General features: G+C 41.5%; 1 protein-coding gene and 1 long non-coding RNA gene across 2 annotated transcripts in view; one reads left to right on the forward strand and one right to left on the reverse strand.

Annotated features, from left to right (window-relative positions):
- The window catches only part of LOC124271158, a 48,290-nt gene that overhangs the window by 4,650 nt on the left and 23,860 nt on the right, over positions 1–19,780 (forward strand). The gene's annotated exons all lie outside the window — the stretch shown is intronic.
- Positions 790–19,264, reverse strand: LOC124271157 (autocrine proliferation repressor protein A-like). The gene is made up of 14 exons (XM_046706228.1): positions 18,947–19,264; positions 10,591–10,708; positions 9,534–9,648; positions 7,642–7,758; positions 6,718–6,813; positions 6,457–6,546; positions 5,626–5,755; positions 3,369–3,486; positions 2,705–2,792; positions 2,391–2,429; positions 2,161–2,249; positions 1,676–1,769; positions 1,380–1,445; positions 790–973 (listed from the first exon to the last, which is right to left on the reverse strand). The coding sequence occupies exons 1-14, from the start codon at positions 19,134–19,136 to the stop codon at positions 854–856; spliced, it is 1,470 nt and encodes a 489-aa protein (XP_046562184.1). The 5' UTR covers positions 19,137–19,264; the 3' UTR covers positions 790–853.

Below are 19,780 nucleotides of genomic sequence, written 5' to 3' on the forward strand. Positions count from 1 at the left end.
GTTCAGTCCATTTATATATTAATATCACTGGAAAACTGTCCCTTGCAATACAGAAGATAATTTAGTGGGCTTGCATATTATGTTTGGACCAGAATAATATCAGTCTGTGATGGATAACACGAGACTGGTTATCTTCCTTTTTCACTATACAACATATATCGTTCAGTTCCTCTTTAAATCAAGTGAATTCAAAAGAAATCTGTGTTCACTTTATCGATGAAATCTAATTTTCTAATCTGACTAAGTGTTAGTTTAACAATAACCCTAATAATAATAACCTTTAACAATAATCAGGTCAGGAGACCGGAAGGGCGGTGGATCGAAATGGAAAGACGTTAAGAAGTAAGTTCCATCCATTGTGTTATCTGGGGTTGAAGTAAATATATAGACCATCCAATATATATCGACAACACTCCACTGATTTCGAGGTATGAGAATAATACTCAGAATATTAAGGTTAGAAACACTAACTTTGATACAGATGTTGATGATTAGTGGGTGAATGGTAATAGAACGCTACACTGAGAAGCCAGTCTAAGTACTTCAGGCGAGAAATCAGTTCATATTTGTCCATTATGTACCTGAACTAATTTCCAGTGTCTAATTTTCAGTTGATATGTTATTTATTCCCCTATTTACTATGCCAAAACGGCAATAGCAAAGAGGAAATTTAGCCTATTTCTTTTGTAACTAGGACACGACTGCTTTGTACTTTTTATGGAATGAAAACATGTGTCTCAAAAGAGTTAGATATATGAAATCTTTCTAAGGAGTAAAGGAGAATTTGAACGCTGTTATAAAATATGTTTTATTTTCTTCTTATGTGAATCAATGCTGTTGAGGAAATGCACAGTTAGACCAGTGACCCCAAACAGTCCGCCCCGTGGCATTCTGGGAAGGGGTAGGTATTAGGGATGATCATCGTCTCGGAACAGAACTCAAAGTTTGTCACACCCGGCCCTGGGAATGTGGCCTGTCAATGATAAACAAAAACTGGAATGACATCTGTCATACACATCGTGCGTCTTGGCCAAGGTAATACTGCTATGTCAAATAGGTAATATGTTGTGTACCAATCAAACAGTATGGTCTGAACCAATAACGGTTCGTTGATAATTTAGGGCTGCAATGACAATGAATGATCTCTGCAGAGTTGTCTTTACTCTGGTTCTCTGTGCCTAGGAACGAATGCTAGATTGACGTCACAACAGGCCTGGTCATTCACAAAAAGAGTGTGGCCCTCGTTTGTTTTTAATCGTATTAACTGCAAGTCACTTTAGATATGGCTCAAACACTGAGCTGACATGCTGTGATATATACAAAATAGTGATCAAACGGCACAGATAAATCTCTTTCACCCAAGTAGTATTATGACTTACTTCCATATAAAAGGCCAGCCAACCTTCAGGGGGATTCTTGAATGTAGCCCGATACACCCACTCACCCTGCAACAGTTGCATAAAATTTCTTGAGGATGTTTGTTTCAACTAAAGCCATTTCACTACTTTAAACACCTAAATACGTCGACTTTTGTATTGCATCTATACTGGACATGTTTGTTGTAAAACAGTGTGTGATGCCTTTTATTATCAGCCCGTAAATGTGTTGGTCTCTTCGTATTCTTCGTTATGCCCATTATGCCAGGGAATTTATACAGGTAGCCAAGGCAACGTACCATGAATTCCACATCATCCTTGATCCACACGACAAGCTGAGGGAGGAATCCATCCGGGTTATTTGGGTCCGCGGTAGCCAACCGGAAGTCGCGTCTGCAGGGAACGAAAACACGGTTACGCTCACAATGACTGACGATTAATGAACTGAACATTAAAATGTATCAAGTGAACGGAAAAATATGTACATTGTCATGCTGTTGTCTTGTGGTCGCAGATGAATTGCAGGACATTTTTAGTTTTTCAACCCAAGAGGTTTAAAATAATAGGTGTTCTTATAACGACAGAAACGCCGGTTGTTTTTAGCGCTGACAACACACATACATTACATTCTAATTACAAAATGTACCAAGTGGATGTGCTGGACACCTACCCGTGAGTTCCGATAGTGTGGATGTGCTGGACACCTACCCGTGAGTTCCGATAGTGTGGATGTGCTGGACACCTACCTGTGAGTTCCGATAGTGTGGATGTGCTGGACACCTACCTGTGAGCTCCGATCGTGCGCGTATGCTGCACACCAATAGTTAAGGGCTTTACATTGGTGTGAAAAGTCAGGATTCCTCCATCGGCGGTCTAAACAAATACAAGCATGATAGATGACATAGTTCTATATTTACATTTTGTAATTTGTTCAAATTGCAGGAAATGGTTTCAAATGACACATACGTCTTGTACATGTCTGTGAGAGTTACATGGCCATTATCGTCAACTTACATAGTTTTTCTCCCAGCGTAACTTAGGCCGTGGTGTACCCTGAAACATTTACGTGAGAGTATTTAAGTATAAATATATACACATCTCTTCAAATTCCCATAACTGGACCAGACAACCCAGTGGTCAACAGCATGAGCATCAATCTACGCAATTGGAGAAAGTATGTGCTATAAAGTATATGTAATAATGTTTAAAAGGAACGCTTCAAAGACGTCTTAATGAGACACTGCATTCGTGACTGAAAGTCTTGGTCAAAGTAACAGTAAATACCAGATAAAGTTACCGACCAGTTTTCTTGTCAGTGGGTTCCTCACCTCGAGCACGCTGAGGAAAAAGCTCTGTATGCCGAGGAAGAGCGAGATACGGTGGAACGTTAGACTATGTTCGGCGTTGGGAATTCTCCTTCAGTGGGGATACAACAAAACATGTTAAACAGGTTGATTAAACAGGCAGTCGTTTACATTTTTATGAGTTTTCGGTCATGACGGCCACTTCCAGCCAAGAAGCAAAACCCATGAATTGTTTGTCAGTTGTATAAGGCCCCACTCAGCAATATTCCAGCCATATGAGGGCGTTCTGTAAATAATCGAGTTTCGGCCAGACAATCCAGTGATAGACATTCTTGGTCATTGATCAAAGCAAACTTGATACGATGACATCCATCAACCAAGTAAGCGATCCTGACCCACGATCCTGATAGCGTCCTCTTCAGACTAACGTGAATACTATTTCAGTAATCTGAAACCGCTCAACATAGATTGACGTATTTGGGATAGGGATGTAGCCAACAGATTAGAGCGTTTGCATTTTACTCCGAAAGGCCCCTACATTGTTAAAGTGTGTTTAGCCCATTTCTGGTTGTCATCGACATGCTTGTTGGAATATTGGTCGAAGTGCCGTAAGACAATACTCGCTCACTATTGAATGATTAAAGGAAGGTGCCAAGAATTATGAGGTGTTCCAGAATCATTTGTGTACCTGAGGTATGTCTCTCCCTTCAGATCGTTGAGGTAGAACTTAGCATCGTCAGGAAGGAAGAATTCGTCTCCTCCCGTGGTAACGATGTACTTGGGCATTGTCAGTCGGTCTATGTATGCTGAAATAAAACTATACGGTCAGTGAGTCATGACGCTTATGAGCACGTAGAGACACGATCGTGAGACACGTACACATACGGCTAACGCTACTCCCTAGCGTTAGCCGCACTGGGCTAGGCGCTACACGAGGAGTGGAAACTTGTCTGTGGGGATTTGATTGGACCATGCCAGGGCCTGTAAAGAAATGTTTGACCAATCGAAGGAACATAACCTTCATTTTTTTCACCTCCGCCTTTTACCCCCGCCTAGTTGTCTTTCTTGGCTGTTTGGACCTTCACAATACACTTTATGTTATACCTGCATGGTCCTTTTCGTATCCGCCCATTACCACCTCTTCATACCTTTCATATTTCTGTGAACATTTAGTATTTTCAAATATACCCTATCATCTTTGGAGAGTATAAAACACAGCAACAGCTGAATAACTGTATCCTACATTACCAGGGAAATACGTTAATCTGAAGAATACATTTCAAACACCACCACCACTTAATGAAAAACAGAAACGTGGTATGTAAGTGGTGGGGGAAGAGAGGATGTCCAGGGTCTTTCGGTTTCACTGTTGAGTCTTACAAATGTCTTTAGGTTTTAAAATTGTAAATCAATACTTCACCAATTCCTAAATCAAGGTTTGTTAAGGGTGAGATTTCCACCAGTCAAAAACAAGGTCTATTTAAATACATGTATATTTCCATAAAAGATTAAGCCTACGCAATTTCCAAAAGACTGGAGACCAAACTCCCTACTAATGTTCTGTATTTAATTTGACCTTCGCAAACAGAATGAAAACGATGCTGCCTACAGTTATTAGTGAAGATCAAAAGAGTGTTATCGCAAATAGACACGGTAAAAGACATCGGTGTATGTACTGGGTTCATTCGTGACACAACGGAATGTACAGAGTACATGGGCATTCCAGGAGTATTACTGATAATTGACTTGGAGAAAGCCTCTAATTCTGTTGATTGCAAGCTCATACAAGGAAGGCTAGACAATTTTAACTTCAGAGAACCATTGTAAAACTGGATTAAAAACGTTTTACTCTCGAATTAGTTAAAGTGCTCCAATGAATGGGTGTGCTTCAGATTTCTTCCAACTGTCAAGAGGGTATGGTCAAGGATAGCACTGTCATCTTCTCCATTTGCGCTAAAAATGCTTGTCTAATGCTTCCAGGTACTCCAACCTATAATGATAATGGCACTTGGCAATACCGGATATCTATTTTCAGATGACAGAACTTTGATGGAATACGGACTTGCTATCGAAGTACATGTACCATACAAACGATAGACAAATATGCATCATTTTCGTTTTTAAAGGTTAGAACTAGCTAAACTTAGTTGGATATGTTCGGAAATACATTATTTACTACTATTTAGATTCCAAAGAACAAAGACTCTTCTACTCTGTTTACCCCAATATTTGTTAAAAAACGGTAATTATTCACATTTTGTATATCATTACTTTGTACGTGCGCACTAGATTTTGTGACTACACATGAAAACGACGAAATGATCTGTTTGTATTCCTGTTTACGTAACAAAAACAATAAAACGAAATATGCAATACTGACCGTTATATGTGATATCACAATAATATTAAGTAAGTCTGTTTATGGATTATTATCTACGTATTTTATGGACATTTAATGTTTTATATATCTCGCGTTAATAGTTTTCTACGTTTGACACCACTCTACCTGTGGACGGTGCTTGTGAGTTTCACCAAGGGCGTAAACATCTGAAACCAGCATTACTTCGGGCTTTCCTCCCACATTAAGCAGACACGGTTCAAAAACCGTTCAAAGTGACGTTAAACGCAACTCCTCTTGGATATGTCTGCTATTAACGTAATTAATCCGGATCGTGTAAGCCCGTGATTGTTTATCCGCGCTGCAGTCAACCCATTTAGCCAAGTATAGTTTTGGGTCCTTTACAGTTTCCAAGAGGGACGCTTTGGTGGACATGTTGATAATCTGGTTCGAAACTCACTATCTCATATGATGTTTTTTCCTTTGGTGAGCTAAGAGTGCACTTACCATTTTGACATCGTATCAGTCAAATCCTTTCCCCAGAGATATTGGTAAAGAGGGATTAAACTAGCTGAACTGATAGAGAAGTAAATGTTCTATATCTCACAATAAGGGTCGACGATGTCGCCCATGCGTTTAGTGTTGGGGTTGTCAAGCTGACTGGTGAAGTTGAGGCTGTAGTAGTCGCTGAATGCAAACGTCCACCCTCCTAGTGACCGGTAGTGATGGTGAAGATTCTGTCAGGAGCAAAGTGAGATGTCTCTTTGTAAATAGAGGGGAAATACAGGACTGATAGAGCAACTGACCAGTGCCACTAGTCAGGAGATTTCTATTTTTGCAGCACTGAAGTGCTGTTTATAAATACATATAAACGTAGCGGTTTACAAATTTAAAGCAAGGCACGACAGGGGTCTTTGAGACTGACCATGAGTACGATGTTTATTTTGATGAGTCCTAGGACCAGTTTAAAAAGTGCGGGTACCAATCTGAGGGTAAGGCGAGAGTAAGAACACTTGTAAGAGGACTGGGCCCGTTCCACAAAGAAAGTCTGAACCGAGCAATCTTTGTGTTAAGACGATCGTAACTTGAACCATGGCTTACGATAGTAGAAGAGCTGAGATCGCTTTGTAGAAGGGTGAAATCTGTGGAGACACGGGTCTTATTGGTATGGATGTGTGCCTATAACTGTGTCAATACAAAGTAAACCAAACTTGCAGGAACGCTAACATGCAGGCTTGAACGGGGATCCCGTGCAGGATGAGGCACCGACGTTACTCACTAGGTTAACCCACCTTCTCTGAGATTACACGACCGTATTATAGCTATGGCGATCGACCATGCGTTGGACTTCAATATTTGTCTTATTTTAAGACAATTCTACAGTCACTAACAGTAATAAGTCTTAAACTGTTAGAAATGGAAATTCTCAGATACTCACCTTTTGTACATTGAGTAAATCCATGACGATGGGAGCTATGGCGACTACTCTGCTGTCTACCGCTGCCGTTGTCCACGTCGTCCAGCCTCGCTGTAACGACATCACACGTTATATCCTTCATACAACCAGCCTAGATGGACCAATCGGTCTGTAAAGACTTCTCTGGTATACAAAATATACAAGGAAGCGGGAATACTCTATATGTTTTTGAGAATTTAAGATTCCTTACTGTTTACAATTACTGAGGCATAAATAACCTACCTTGGATTCCCCGCACACCATAAACCTGTGAATGTTAGACTGGGGGTTGACCTTTTTACCGAAGTCCGTCATTGTGTCCATAGCCCGCACAGCTGACTACATCAAACAGAGAAGACATAAGTATCGGTACACGGACACGAGGTGAGGTGAAATTGGGTTTAACGTCGTGCTTGAGAATATTTCGCTCATATGACGACGTGCATGCGTGTGTGTGTATGTGTGGCTGCTTGTACTAGCCCGGACTGAAGCTGGTTTTATAGTGCTAGCCCACTGAGATACCATGCCGCAGTGAAGCATGAATACCCCACTCAGACACATTATACTGACTCCGAGCCGACCAGTCCTTGTTGTACCCATTAATGCCGAGCGCCAGGCAGGGACCAACAAGTACCATATTTTAACGTCTTTTGGTATGACGCGGTCGGGGATCGAACCCGCGACCTTCCGCTCTCCGGGCGGACGCTCTAACCTACACGGTCACGAAACGTAGCATGTCGTAATGAATACAAACGTATCTTGTGCTTGTGACGAGCGCAAAACTGGGGCAGGATACGTTAACCTTATGGTGAAGTCTTGATGTCTAATACTCAAATGATCTCACTAATGGGTATTGATTCATATTGTAGTCACTTAGACTAAAGTCATTGTGCAGTCATGCAGAGTCGCATCCCCTTGTAGTTCCAGGATCCGCTGATCGTGGGTTCAGATCTTAGAACAATAGCTGTCCATATCATGAACCGTAGCTTAGAAATACAGTACATTAGCTCGTTGGGTTCACCACAAGTATCATCTTAGGCTTTTATCCAGCATTAAGTAGACGCGTGGTGCTCAAATCGGCATTAAACCCAAATACTCTTCACTGAATGTTTACCCGCTGCTTTGATGAAGTCGAACTGTCCGGATTAACGAGGTTGCAGTGCGTACCTTCGTCATTGGCAACCGAAGCAGCCACTCGGGTCTGTCGGGGTGGTCCTCCACAAACACCTTCCACGTCCACGCTATCACGGCGTCCTCGGAGCGACTCATCCGGCTAGGGTCGTTCTAGAACACAACAATCATTGAAAAAAAACGTTGATACGAAGCATTAACATGGCAGCAATACAAAATCACGTCTTCATTAAAACGGCAAATTAAATGTACAACAAAACAATGTATGTCATCAACGTAGGAATGTTTAAATCAATGTGAACAATCCTGCTTTCAATTCATTCCCTTTAAAACACCTACACCTTGTTTGATTACTATGCGATTACACCCTTTACATACAGTAACTGAATTTGGTATAAATACGGTATCTCCACTGACAATGAGCATGATCTCCTCTCTTATTTTTGTAACAAAGTGATGTGTTGGCACCAAAGCTTCTGACAAATGGCACGCATTCCAGCGTTTTATAATGCTAAAACTGAACAGCTAACACTTTACCGGGAAGTAGACCAAATATGTTAAGTTGCTAAGTTTTAGCAATATCACGGCGGTGGACACCAGAAATGGGCTTCACTCATTGTACCCATGTGGGGATTCGAACCCGGGTCTTCGGCGCGACGAGCCAACGCTTTAACCACTAGACTACCCCACCGCCCCGAGCTGTTTTGGAAAGACCAGAAAGGCATGTATTCTGTTGCTAAGAAGTCCCATACTTTTTCATAAATACTGTTAGACCCAAAATGATACTGTGAATTCAAATTTAAATTTTGAAAAATTACTATGGCAAAAACTGTTGTTTAGAATGTTAAATTAACGCAGACACATTCAACAACAAAAATGTTATGCTAACTGAAGTCAGCTGTAGCAGGTGAGGTGCAGGTCAGGCAGGGTTCCGAACGTACTCACTGATCCAGTGAAACATCTGTACCAAGACTGAAGTGTCACAGACAACTGTAGACAAAATTTAGAATGCAAGAATTTTCAGTTCAAGTGCCCATAGACGTTTTACACAACTTTTATACCGAAGAGTCCATGATGTGCACTACAACTTGAATAGTGGTTCAAGCGCTTTGAATTGTAATGATGCATTGCATAAGAGCGTTCATTCCTTATATGTCACTGTTTATTTGGTTTTCAGGATCGATTTGTCCCATAGTTGATAGTGACACGGTTTGATTATTTGATTTGTCATAAACAACGTTAGCGTAAACTGGCCATCCGGACAAATAGAAACGTTCGTAAAATACTCAAAGTGGTAATGTTTGAACGTGTCGGATAATTCAGACGAAGAGTGTCTTCGTCACTTGATCGCGGATTAAAAAAATGTCTTATATAACTGAAGACCAGGTAAGGTAAACCTGCAAATGTAAAAAGATCCAGCTGATTACATACACAGTCAAATTTTACACATTAATTAGAGTAGGGGGTGCTACTGTGCCCATTATCAGCTGGGAAACATTCACGGAATAATTTGCACAGATGTCCCTCCGGCGGTGAGATTTGTTGAACATGGGCACTACCGCACCGACACAGTAAAAACTAGTTAATTCAACTGGCTATATAAGCGCCTTTTCAAATGGTACATTTCATCAACAGCTGTTTAAGATTCAACTGGCGTTTCGATTTTGCGCGCTTTTTCTACAGTCAACTTGTCCGTAAAATCACTCTTTCCCAGTTACATCTCTTAAGCAACTTAAACTGAATGCTTCGTCGTAGGGACACGTTTTATGGGGTACTTTGCGAGAAAAATAGAACCAACCTCAGTAATATCATGCATGATCTGCAAGGACGTCAACTGATTGATAATACCGGAATCTGGGTGTGTTTAACATGTTTAACAGGCTGCCAGATGTAGCGCATATAGTCATTGTGACGGGCATGTGATGTACCTTGAATATAACCGGCTGGTTAGGGACTTGTCTGAGATTGGCGCATATGGTTCCCGTACTGACCGCCATCAGGGTAATGAAGCTGATAAACTCGTCCCCCACGTCGGGAGTGAAACTGGAAACAGAAGAAATAGTCAAACATATTAACTGAAACAATTTGTCAGATTAGAATCTCATCAGCTAGGACCCTGCCATAATTAGAGTGAGTGAGTATAAGCAATATTTCAGCAATATCAAGGCGAGAGACCCGAGCCAGAAATTCGCTTCACACGTAGTACCCATGAAGGGAATCGACCTGGGTTGTCGACGTGATGTGTGAACGCTCTTGCAACTACAACCCAGTCCCCAAAAATTTAAGTCAATGAAGTATATAAACCTGAAATATCCCGATGCAATCAGAAGTAGATTCTATATGTCACGAAAAGTATGACAATTCTTATTTAGAGGACAGAAGCGCCAGTTCGTACGAAAATAAAATATATTACAATATAATGAAGAGTGAGTTTTGTTTTACGCCACACTCAGCAATATTCCAGCTACTAGTATATGGCGGATATAATGATGAAATATCAGAGAATCAATCGATCGCCAGCTTTAGTTGAGATATGCATGATAACGTTCGTTCTGAACCCACACAGGGGCCATTAGGGGCTGGGGGAAGTAAACGTGTGTCGATGGCCGGTAGAAGATACTTATCTACCGGAGAGCTCTTGTTGTCCACTACTCGTTTGTTAGGTCCGAATTCAATCATGTGATACAGCTGCAATACCACGGATGGTGGGGTTAGACCATATCATTTTCAAAATATTTAGTTCCACCTTATACGCAACATCCCACAGGTATTGTGCATCGTTACACATGATTTTGCTAATTTGTGATATTTCTCTGACTCCAATACTTTATTTAACTAACTCTCTAATTAGTGTGAAAAATTATACATCCATGTGTAGAAAATCTAAGATGCTTATATTGGCATCGTTATTGTTGATACATATTTTCTGCATATATCTGTGCGTTATATAAAGTTAAACCAATATACAGTGGGTACTGCTCTCACCTGCCGTAACCGTTGCTGCCGTACGAGATATACAGACAGCCAGCGTCAGGTCGGGTCAGATTATCTGGCACCGCCACGATCATGTAGTGCCACCAGATAGGGTGCTCCACCTCAGCCTCTGAATGGTCAGCAGAATGCATGTTAGACATTAGGTGAAGTGTTTGACATAGTCTGTCTCACAGTCCCTGAACCACATTATTTTCCCTACTGCCTAGCCCTCTCTGCAGTGCTAAACCCCTAAATAAAGCAAGTCTAGATTTCCTCAGGTTCTGAATCTCTGGTCTCCCTAGGACTCCTTTTCAATATAAATGGGCTTGTTTGTTACTATCAAAATTATATATATTCAGAAACTAAGCGTTAGTCTATGTTTGACACTGTTGTTCCAGCTTGGACCACTAAACGAGAACATGTTTAGGAACCAGCTGCGTCACATTTGTCGTTATAAGCGGGACTGTGCTTCGAATTAATTTCAAATTTGAAACGCAAAACTTTAACCTGAAATCAGAACTACATTGTGAAATCAGTACAATTGTATATGATTATCGATAAATATTCAATAACTTATATTTAAACACAAAGACAAGATGGCAATACAGTGGATCAAATAAGAAACAGCAACAACGCGGTATCAAAATGGGCTTCATAACTGTACTAGGGAGGTAAATATGGAATAAATCAAATCCTATAGGCCTTTTCGAAACTGTCCTGTCCGGAAACTTAACGACAGAGAGAGAGAGAGAGAGGGAGAGGGAGAGGAGAAAGAGAGAGGAAATGATGATTTTAAGGCGGGTCACCCATTTTGATCTGGGGAGGTAGGGGGTCATCAATTTTGTACACATGTACACATGTTTCTAGGGGGGTCAGCAATTTTGTACATAAAAATATTTAAAAATTATGCTTTAAAAATAAGGAAAGGGGAAGGGGGGTGTCATCGACTTTGTACATGACATGCAGGGGGGTCACTTACTTTGAACATGCTTCTCCATAAAAATCATCATCAACCCCCCTAGCCATAAATTATGAACGGTCCCTTAGCTCTGATTATGGTTTTGTTTGTCAGCAACGTACTGTGCTCGTGGCTTCTTCAAAGTAGTAAACGTCTTTGACCTGCAACACTTTGGGCTTTCCTCAGACTTTAAGCTGGAGTGTCATGGCATGATTACTCGAACAAAGTCAGTTACACCCAACTCACTCGCTCATTCACTCACTTGCCGCAAACGCCATGATCCAGATTGTCGGTGGCGAACACCGGTCAATATCAACTAACATAATTATAAAAGAGATCACATCTCTATCATTCAACATCATCGCCAAATTCACCATCAATAATTATCATTAAACTGTCGCCGTATCAAACAGCACCAACATCAACTCACTATCACCCATCAGCATTGCTAGCTCCATCATTACTACGGCGTCCAAAAACATTTCCACAATCATAGTCAGAATCATAGTCACAAACGTTCCTCATCATCAACAGAACCATCATCTACGTCACTCTTTTACCAAACACATCATCACCATTTTAGTCACCATGGAATCCTCGTGATGCATGACTTAAAGCATAAACGCAAACCTGATGTAGGTTCACGACATTTTTATTACGATTGTGTACATACACAGACACGGTCACGTACTACCAAACAACAACAATACATGTACATCACAAACCTGTGATCGTGTAACGGTCGGCCAATTACGCTTAGTGTTCTACTGTAACTTGATTAAGTACTTCTTGAGGTGCTTTTATATCTGTAAACCCATTTTCACATATTGTACTTTTTGATTAATGTCATGTTGACTGAATATATAGAGTGAGTGAGTGATTTTGGTTTTACACCGCCTTTATCAATATTCAAGCAATATCACGGCGGGTGTGAATATATAGATAAAGAGCATCACTTAATCTTACTTATCATGGTAGCCTTTGTATTCAGGCCATTGATTTCAGAGATAATACTGCGTGTTGGAACCTATGAAAGATCCCATCTTCACACGCGTTACGTCTTTGGGCGATATCCATCAATCGAAAAACAACATCCCAGATAAAGCCGGACTCTCAAGACAACCTTGATGCTTACATAAGGGTAATAATTTCTTCGATCGCCTCATCCATCAACCTTGTAGCTGTTTTTTACGACCAATTCTTCACCACGGCGTACAGACGATGCATGCTCCATGCCCCATACAGGATCCACGACGTTTTATTAACGCTGTAATCTGCTCATCGAACAATAACGACGTGACTACCACACTCAGGCGGGTATCAGATGTATATGCTGTCGCTGAAGACGGCGGGTTATTCAACGCATTCGTTAACTCCCGTCATACAGATGTATATCAGGATACCTCCAAACACAGATAGGAAGGCGTTGTTCAGGGGAATGGTTTTAGGAGGAAGTTTGTAGGTTTAGGTATTGATGTATATTTTGGGGACCTGATTCCATCTTGACTGAACATTCTTGGAAAATGTATCTTCCGGCTTCCTGGATTTTATGAGTTCATATGTATGTGTTAGAAGTAACAGTCTGTGACGGGAGACGGATGGATAGCTGTACTAACCTTTCTTTCTTTCGCAACATCAGATTAAGTGCATTTGTCACATTGTGTGCTCCTGTGGGAGACAAAACAATCGGGTTGTTTGAGACGTGTCGGCGCTGAATATAGATAGGATAAATAAAACTTCCATTGTGAATATATATGCTGCTATCCATTGATTGCTGTGGGAGAAGGGAGTCGCCTAACATCTAATCACTGAAATGAACACGTTTAACAGAAAAAAACGGTCATGTTCATAAAACATAATAAAAGGAGCCCCGAGACTTTCTTCATTTTCAGAAACTGGTAATCTAGACTTGCCACACATTCTAGACTTGCATGGGCTGCATTGGGTATATTTGTTTCAGGGTCTGTATGACAGATGAGGAGTCACCTTTTACTCGAGCTCACGTCCACACTTACATTTACACTCGGTTCCTAGTTGTACTTTCACTCTCAATCTCACTCACACTCTCGCTCCTGTCTTGAGCTACACTTGCGCTTACCCCCAAGCTCACGTCCACACTTAAATAAACACACGGCACATAGTTGTACTTTCACTCTCAATCTCACTCACAGTCTAATGCCTGTCTAGAGTTACACTTAATATTTAATTGCAACACTTACCCTCACACTCACACCCACACTTACATTTACACTCGTCACATACTTGTACTTTCACTCTCAATCTCACTCACTCTCCTGTCTAGAGTTACACCAGCACTTACCCTCACACTCACATCCACACTTACCCCACACTCACATCCACACTTACACCCACACTTACATTTACACTCGTCACATACTTGTACTTTCACTCTCAATCTCACTCACTCTCCTGTCTAGAGTTACACCAGCACTTACCCCACACTCACATCCACACTTACCCCACACTCACATCCACACTTACATTTACACTCGGCACATACTTGTACTTTCACTCTCAATCTCACTCACAGTCTAATGCCTGTCTAGAGTTACACTTAATCTTTAAATGCAACCCTCACCCACACCCACAACGTCACATACTTGTACTTTCCTCAATCTCACTCACACTTGTCTAGAGTTACACCAGCACTCCCACACTCCACACTTACCCCAGTCCACACTTACATTTACACTCGGCACATACTTGTACTTTCACTCTCAATCTCACTCACAGTCTAATGCCTGTCTAGAGTTACACCTAATCTTTAAATGCAACACTTACCCTCACACCCACACTTACATTTACACTCTGCTCGTAGTTGTACTTTCTTTCTCAATCTCACTCACTCTCCTGTCTAGAGTTACACCAGCACTTACCCCACACTCACATCCACACTTGCATTTACACTCGGCCTGCACACTTACATTTACACTCACATCCACACTTACATTTACACTCGGCCTGCACACTTACATTTACACTCACATCCACACTTACATTTACACTCGGCCTGCACACTTACATTTACACTCACATCCACACTTACATTTATACTCGGCCTGCACACTTACATTTACACTCGGCCTGTACACTTACATTTACACTCACATCCACACTTACATTTACACTCACATCCACACTTACATTTACACTCACATCCACACTTACATTTACACTCGGCCTGTACACTTACTATCAATCGCACTCTCACGATAACACTCACAACCTTTTTTGTTTTGTTATCTGTGTGTTGTTTAAAGCCGCACACGGCAATATTCCAGCAGTCTGTGAATAATCGAGTCTACACAAGAATATCTTGTGACTGACATCATGATTATCGATCTACACAATAGGGACCACACGACCCTCTATTACTACAAGCATGGCTTGTACATATCCTTGGTATATCCTGTCATTTGAGTCTTGTCGCAATAGCAAGGCCCAGTCCATATAAGTCTATTATAACTCGTTTACTTTAACAGTTAACTTTACTAGCTGTAGGTTTGCGGGAAAACAGAACAGTGCATATGTTCGTGATATTGCGTGATGTTTTAGATTCTTTACAGTTTCAGAAAATTCATCGGTGATCAGCGTTGAAAACGGAGCTTCTTGGTGTAGGGAGTAACCTAGCCCATTTTGTGGACTATCATACAATGGTGTTTTGGCGGTCCGCCATATGTGAAGTAGTCCAACTATAGGACAGTTAACACTTGACGGTCGATATATACATCGATCCTGGTATGGCTCCGATAACACCCATATACAGCCAGACTATCACTTGTCGGAGAGTGTCATATCAAGGAAATAACTCTACTCAACGATATAGCCCACACGACCACAATCCTGACATGATGAAGTAGTGCTTGTGGTTGAAGATGTCGTAGTAATAGGGAAGGATTCCTATAGTTGCAGACGGTGTGGCAGCTTAAGCAGGAAGCCATAGCTGTATTGTAGGGTAACCGGTAGCCATTATAGAAGAGTCACAGTGACTGATTCTGGACAACCATAGTACAAATGCTTGCAAAGGTCAAACACTATGTAGCAAAGACATGCATCACTTAATTGCAATTATCTATATGACGCCAATCTCCATGATTAATCATCACTTCCAGCGCTATACATTGACTTGTCAGCCAACCGGTACCAGTCTGTCACTTTATTACTGTGCATGATAGGGGTGGGTATTGCAGTTAATTTTCATATTGCGATATATTGCGATGCGAAATCATATATTGCGATATGTATTGCAATATATTGCATAAAGTCTCTTTTAACAAAAAATGACTCATAATCGCGTTATTGCTTTATAATAAAGCAAATACACAACACATTCACAATGCTTGATTAAGCTTTAATAACAACTTTTAATCATGACAAAATAAAAACCGTGAACTTTTTCAACCCAAATGCTGCCATGCTTAAACCTTTGTCCTAGTATTTGTTCGTTGTTGGGTATCACCATTTTACAACAATCGCATGACTTCCGGTGTGGAAAACGGATATATCCGAAGATTTCCGTGTGTTACAAAGTTTTCCTAACGCATGTCAAAATACCGGTTTTCAATCAGCGTATGGCAATACGTATCGTTTTGATGACTGAACCGGTAAATACCGGTAAACCGGTTATATTGCACAGCCTTAGTGCATGACATATACAGTACAACCAGAAATTATTGAGAATTTAAAGATTGTAATTTTTTATATTTTTTTCACTCATTACTAACGTATTAAATGTGAATATTAGCAGAACATAACTCCAGATTCAAAGACAGGTGAACAGTTGGTATTTTGTCAAGTCACCATAGGCAGCAATGCAGGCTTCAATGCGGCGGGGCATACTACTGATCAAAGAAGTTAGAAAGTCGTGGTCCATGCTGTCCCAATATCGGACCACCTCTTCTTTCATTTCATCAATATTTGTCAGATTTTTCTTATTGACACTTTCCTTCATAAGTCCCCAAACATTTTCTATTGGATTTAGGTCAGGGCTATAGCTTGGCCAATCTAATAATGTCATAATTTGGGTCCGAAACCAGGCCTGTGAATGCTTTGAACGATGTTTTGGGTCGTTGTCCTGCTGGAAAATCCAAAATTTCCATAGAACACGTGAGCAGATGGAAGTAAATGTCCCTCGAGAATATCTGTGTACCGCTCACTGTTCATATTCCCTTCAAATACACAGGTATCTCAGTGGGCTAGCACTATAAAACCAGCTTAAGTCTGGGCTAGTACAAGCAGCCGCACATACACATACACACGCATGCACGTCGTCATATGAGCGAAATATTCACAAGCATGACGTAAAACCCAGTTTCACCTCACCTCAAATACACAGAGGAGCGTTGCCTGTAACACAGATATGCCACACCACACGTTAAATTTCGGACTGTACTTAGGGCGCTGATACAAAGGTTTTTCAGTTTGTTTGGTCCAGAATATCAGTGTATTAGGAAACAGCCACACAGAACTTTCATCTGAGAAAATCACATTGTGCCAGTTAAAATTTCTATGCCGTAAGCACCAGTTCAACCTTCGCTCCGTTTGTTCAGGTTTCATGATCGGTGATGCCATTGCATGCAGCTCAGTTCTAATTGTCTCCTTACAGACAGCCACAGTTCCTCTATAAATCATATCCAGCCTTAAGTTTTCTAAACTCCTTCGTTTGTTTTTAGAAACAAGAATACCAAGCCGCCTCCTGTCACCGACAGTCAATTTTCTGGGCCCACCTGCGCCTCCTTGGTGCTCAATGCCATATCCATTTGCAATATTTTTCAAAACACGATAAACAGTGGACAAAGGGATGCCTGTTCTACTTGAAATCAGTTTAGCTGATCTGATGTCCTTGTTATAATACTCTAAAATCAACGTCCTCTTCTCTGAATCGTCTATACTGAGGATCACTTAAAGTGCCGTCTGCTAGCAAGTAAACAAAGGGGGATAACTCTTCACAAATGAAAAAGGATTAACGGAGTTGCCTCTCTTGAATGAAACCAAGCACTTGATAGCTGGTCAAGGTTGTTTATACTAGATATCCAATTAAACATATTCCTAAAATTCTCAATAATTTCTGGTCATACTATATTCATCTCCTTGGCCGCGTTTGCCATCACGTCAGTAAGTCCAAGACAATGCCAGTGTTGTCTTTTACTATATACATGTTTACATCTATACTGTCAGTCAGTCCAGCTTTCCCACTGCTCGTTGGGGACGACCACGACCGAATTAACGCCGCTCGTTGGAAACGCCCTGAGATGGAGCTGGAACTCCGCTCACCTCATTTATGTCGGCATGAGCCAACAATTCCGCTCATTGCTGTCGTGTGTACTTGCCTATTGTAAAACCATCTAAAGACATATCTCTTCGTCAAGGTATAATTCTGAGCTAGTTCTGCTGTTGACACCAGGCAGAAACATCCCTGTTGCAGCCTCTCTTTCAGAAAAAATCAGATGTTCATATTTGAAGTAAACATTTAAGAGAGCACTGTATGCATTGGATTCCAAAATATCTCATGATTAGCTTCCAAGGACTGTAGACTTGTGTTGTATATCCTGCTGTGCACTGTGACTGGCGTTTACACCGGCTCGCCCCGGAACCGGATTTGACAGAACAGCTGATCGCATGGCGTGAACGAATGACAGTGTATGGTAACCGCAACGAGGAATTTCTTCGCGTGATCCCTTGTCTTCATCAGCTAATGAGCGTCGACAGACACACGTTCAAACCTCAATTGTAAGGTTATCAAGTTGATGCTGTTCTTGCTTCAAGTCGCGATGATTAGACGTTAAGGCATTAGGTGAGTTAGGTTTAATACATATCACGGAGTGCTAGTTCACTGTGGAAGGAAACTGACGCACGTCGTAAATGTTCACCACTTTGATCAGTAACTGCATCTTTGTCGGGGAGTCGAACCCACGGGGAGATAACTCTGCACGACGAATTGCAGCATCTGGAACAGCTGTGCGCCTAAACCTGCCCCATTTTGATGTTCAGTCTGGACATAGACTGTGCTAAGCTTCTCACATCATACTGTATCTAACATTTTATACTGATAAGGCTACGACTATTTCAAGAGCTGGATTGGCGCTTATACCTGAAGACATGAGCGTCATGACACAAGAGTGAACTCGTAAGAGTTTTTCCCTCTCTTTGTCCAGCACTTGTTTAAACCCATGAACAGGAACCAAACCATACAAAAATGATAATCTGAGTGAATATGGCACTCAAACCAAAACCAGCAGATTCTGGCACGCCCAAGGGGCGCAACTGCTCAGCGGTTTGCGGATGTTTATACCACTGGATTAGTAATGCCGCGACATCCTAATGTCCTAACATCTTCTGACGGATCGTTACATCATGTAAGCAACTTTAAATACAGGTATGGTTTCTCACCCGTCAGCCATTGCTGTGACGTCATGTTGATGAGGTAAAGTGTGAACTCCGGGCCCCGGTACGTCCACTCCAACACCGTGTAGTTGTAGTGAGGGTCAGCCTTGTTGACGTAGTCGTCAAGGGGGGTCGCCCTTAGGGTGGGGACGATCACCCCTATCGCTGCCACCAGACATATCACTTTCAACAACATTCTTGTCTCGATGGTTTGTACAAGTCAGTATTCCATGTAAGAGATCGGGTTCTTAGACCGACTTATACCTTCGGGAGGCTGTGTCGTAGATACGGTTAAGACATGTCAATCAGAGCATCAGAACAACTAGGATATGAGTCACTGTGATATCAAGCAGACCATAGACTGTGGTTATTAAAGTTGCACTGTCAAAAGCAGTTATCAATGACTTTAGTTTAACGCTGCTTTTAGCAATATTCCAGCAATATCACGGCGGGGGACACTAGAAATGGGCTTCACACATTGTACCCATGTGGGGAATCGAACCCGGGTTTTAGGAGGGATGAGCGAACATTTTAACCATTAGGCTACCCCACCGCCCCTCACAGTTATATAACTAATTTTATGTGTGTGAGTCACTGACATGCCCATGTATTTCTAATTAAACAATCATGGCTGCTACACCTGATGAGGAACGGTACATTTACTGTCATTCGCTTAAACTACGGAATACGTAAACCGACGGGTGAATTGGGTTTAACGTCGATTTCGCTGACGACGATGCGTTGTATGTGTATGTGTACCGACACTACTCACTGAGATACCATGCCGCAGGAAGCTGAATACCCCACTCAGACACATTATACTGACTCCGAGCCGACCAG

Source organism: Haliotis rubra, unplaced genomic scaffold (genome assembly GCF_003918875.1).
Source record: "Haliotis rubra isolate DU_JTF1 unplaced genomic scaffold, ASM391887v1 Scf158, whole genome shotgun sequence".
Taxonomy (NCBI): Eukaryota; Metazoa; Mollusca; class Gastropoda; order Lepetellida; family Haliotidae; genus Haliotis; species Haliotis rubra.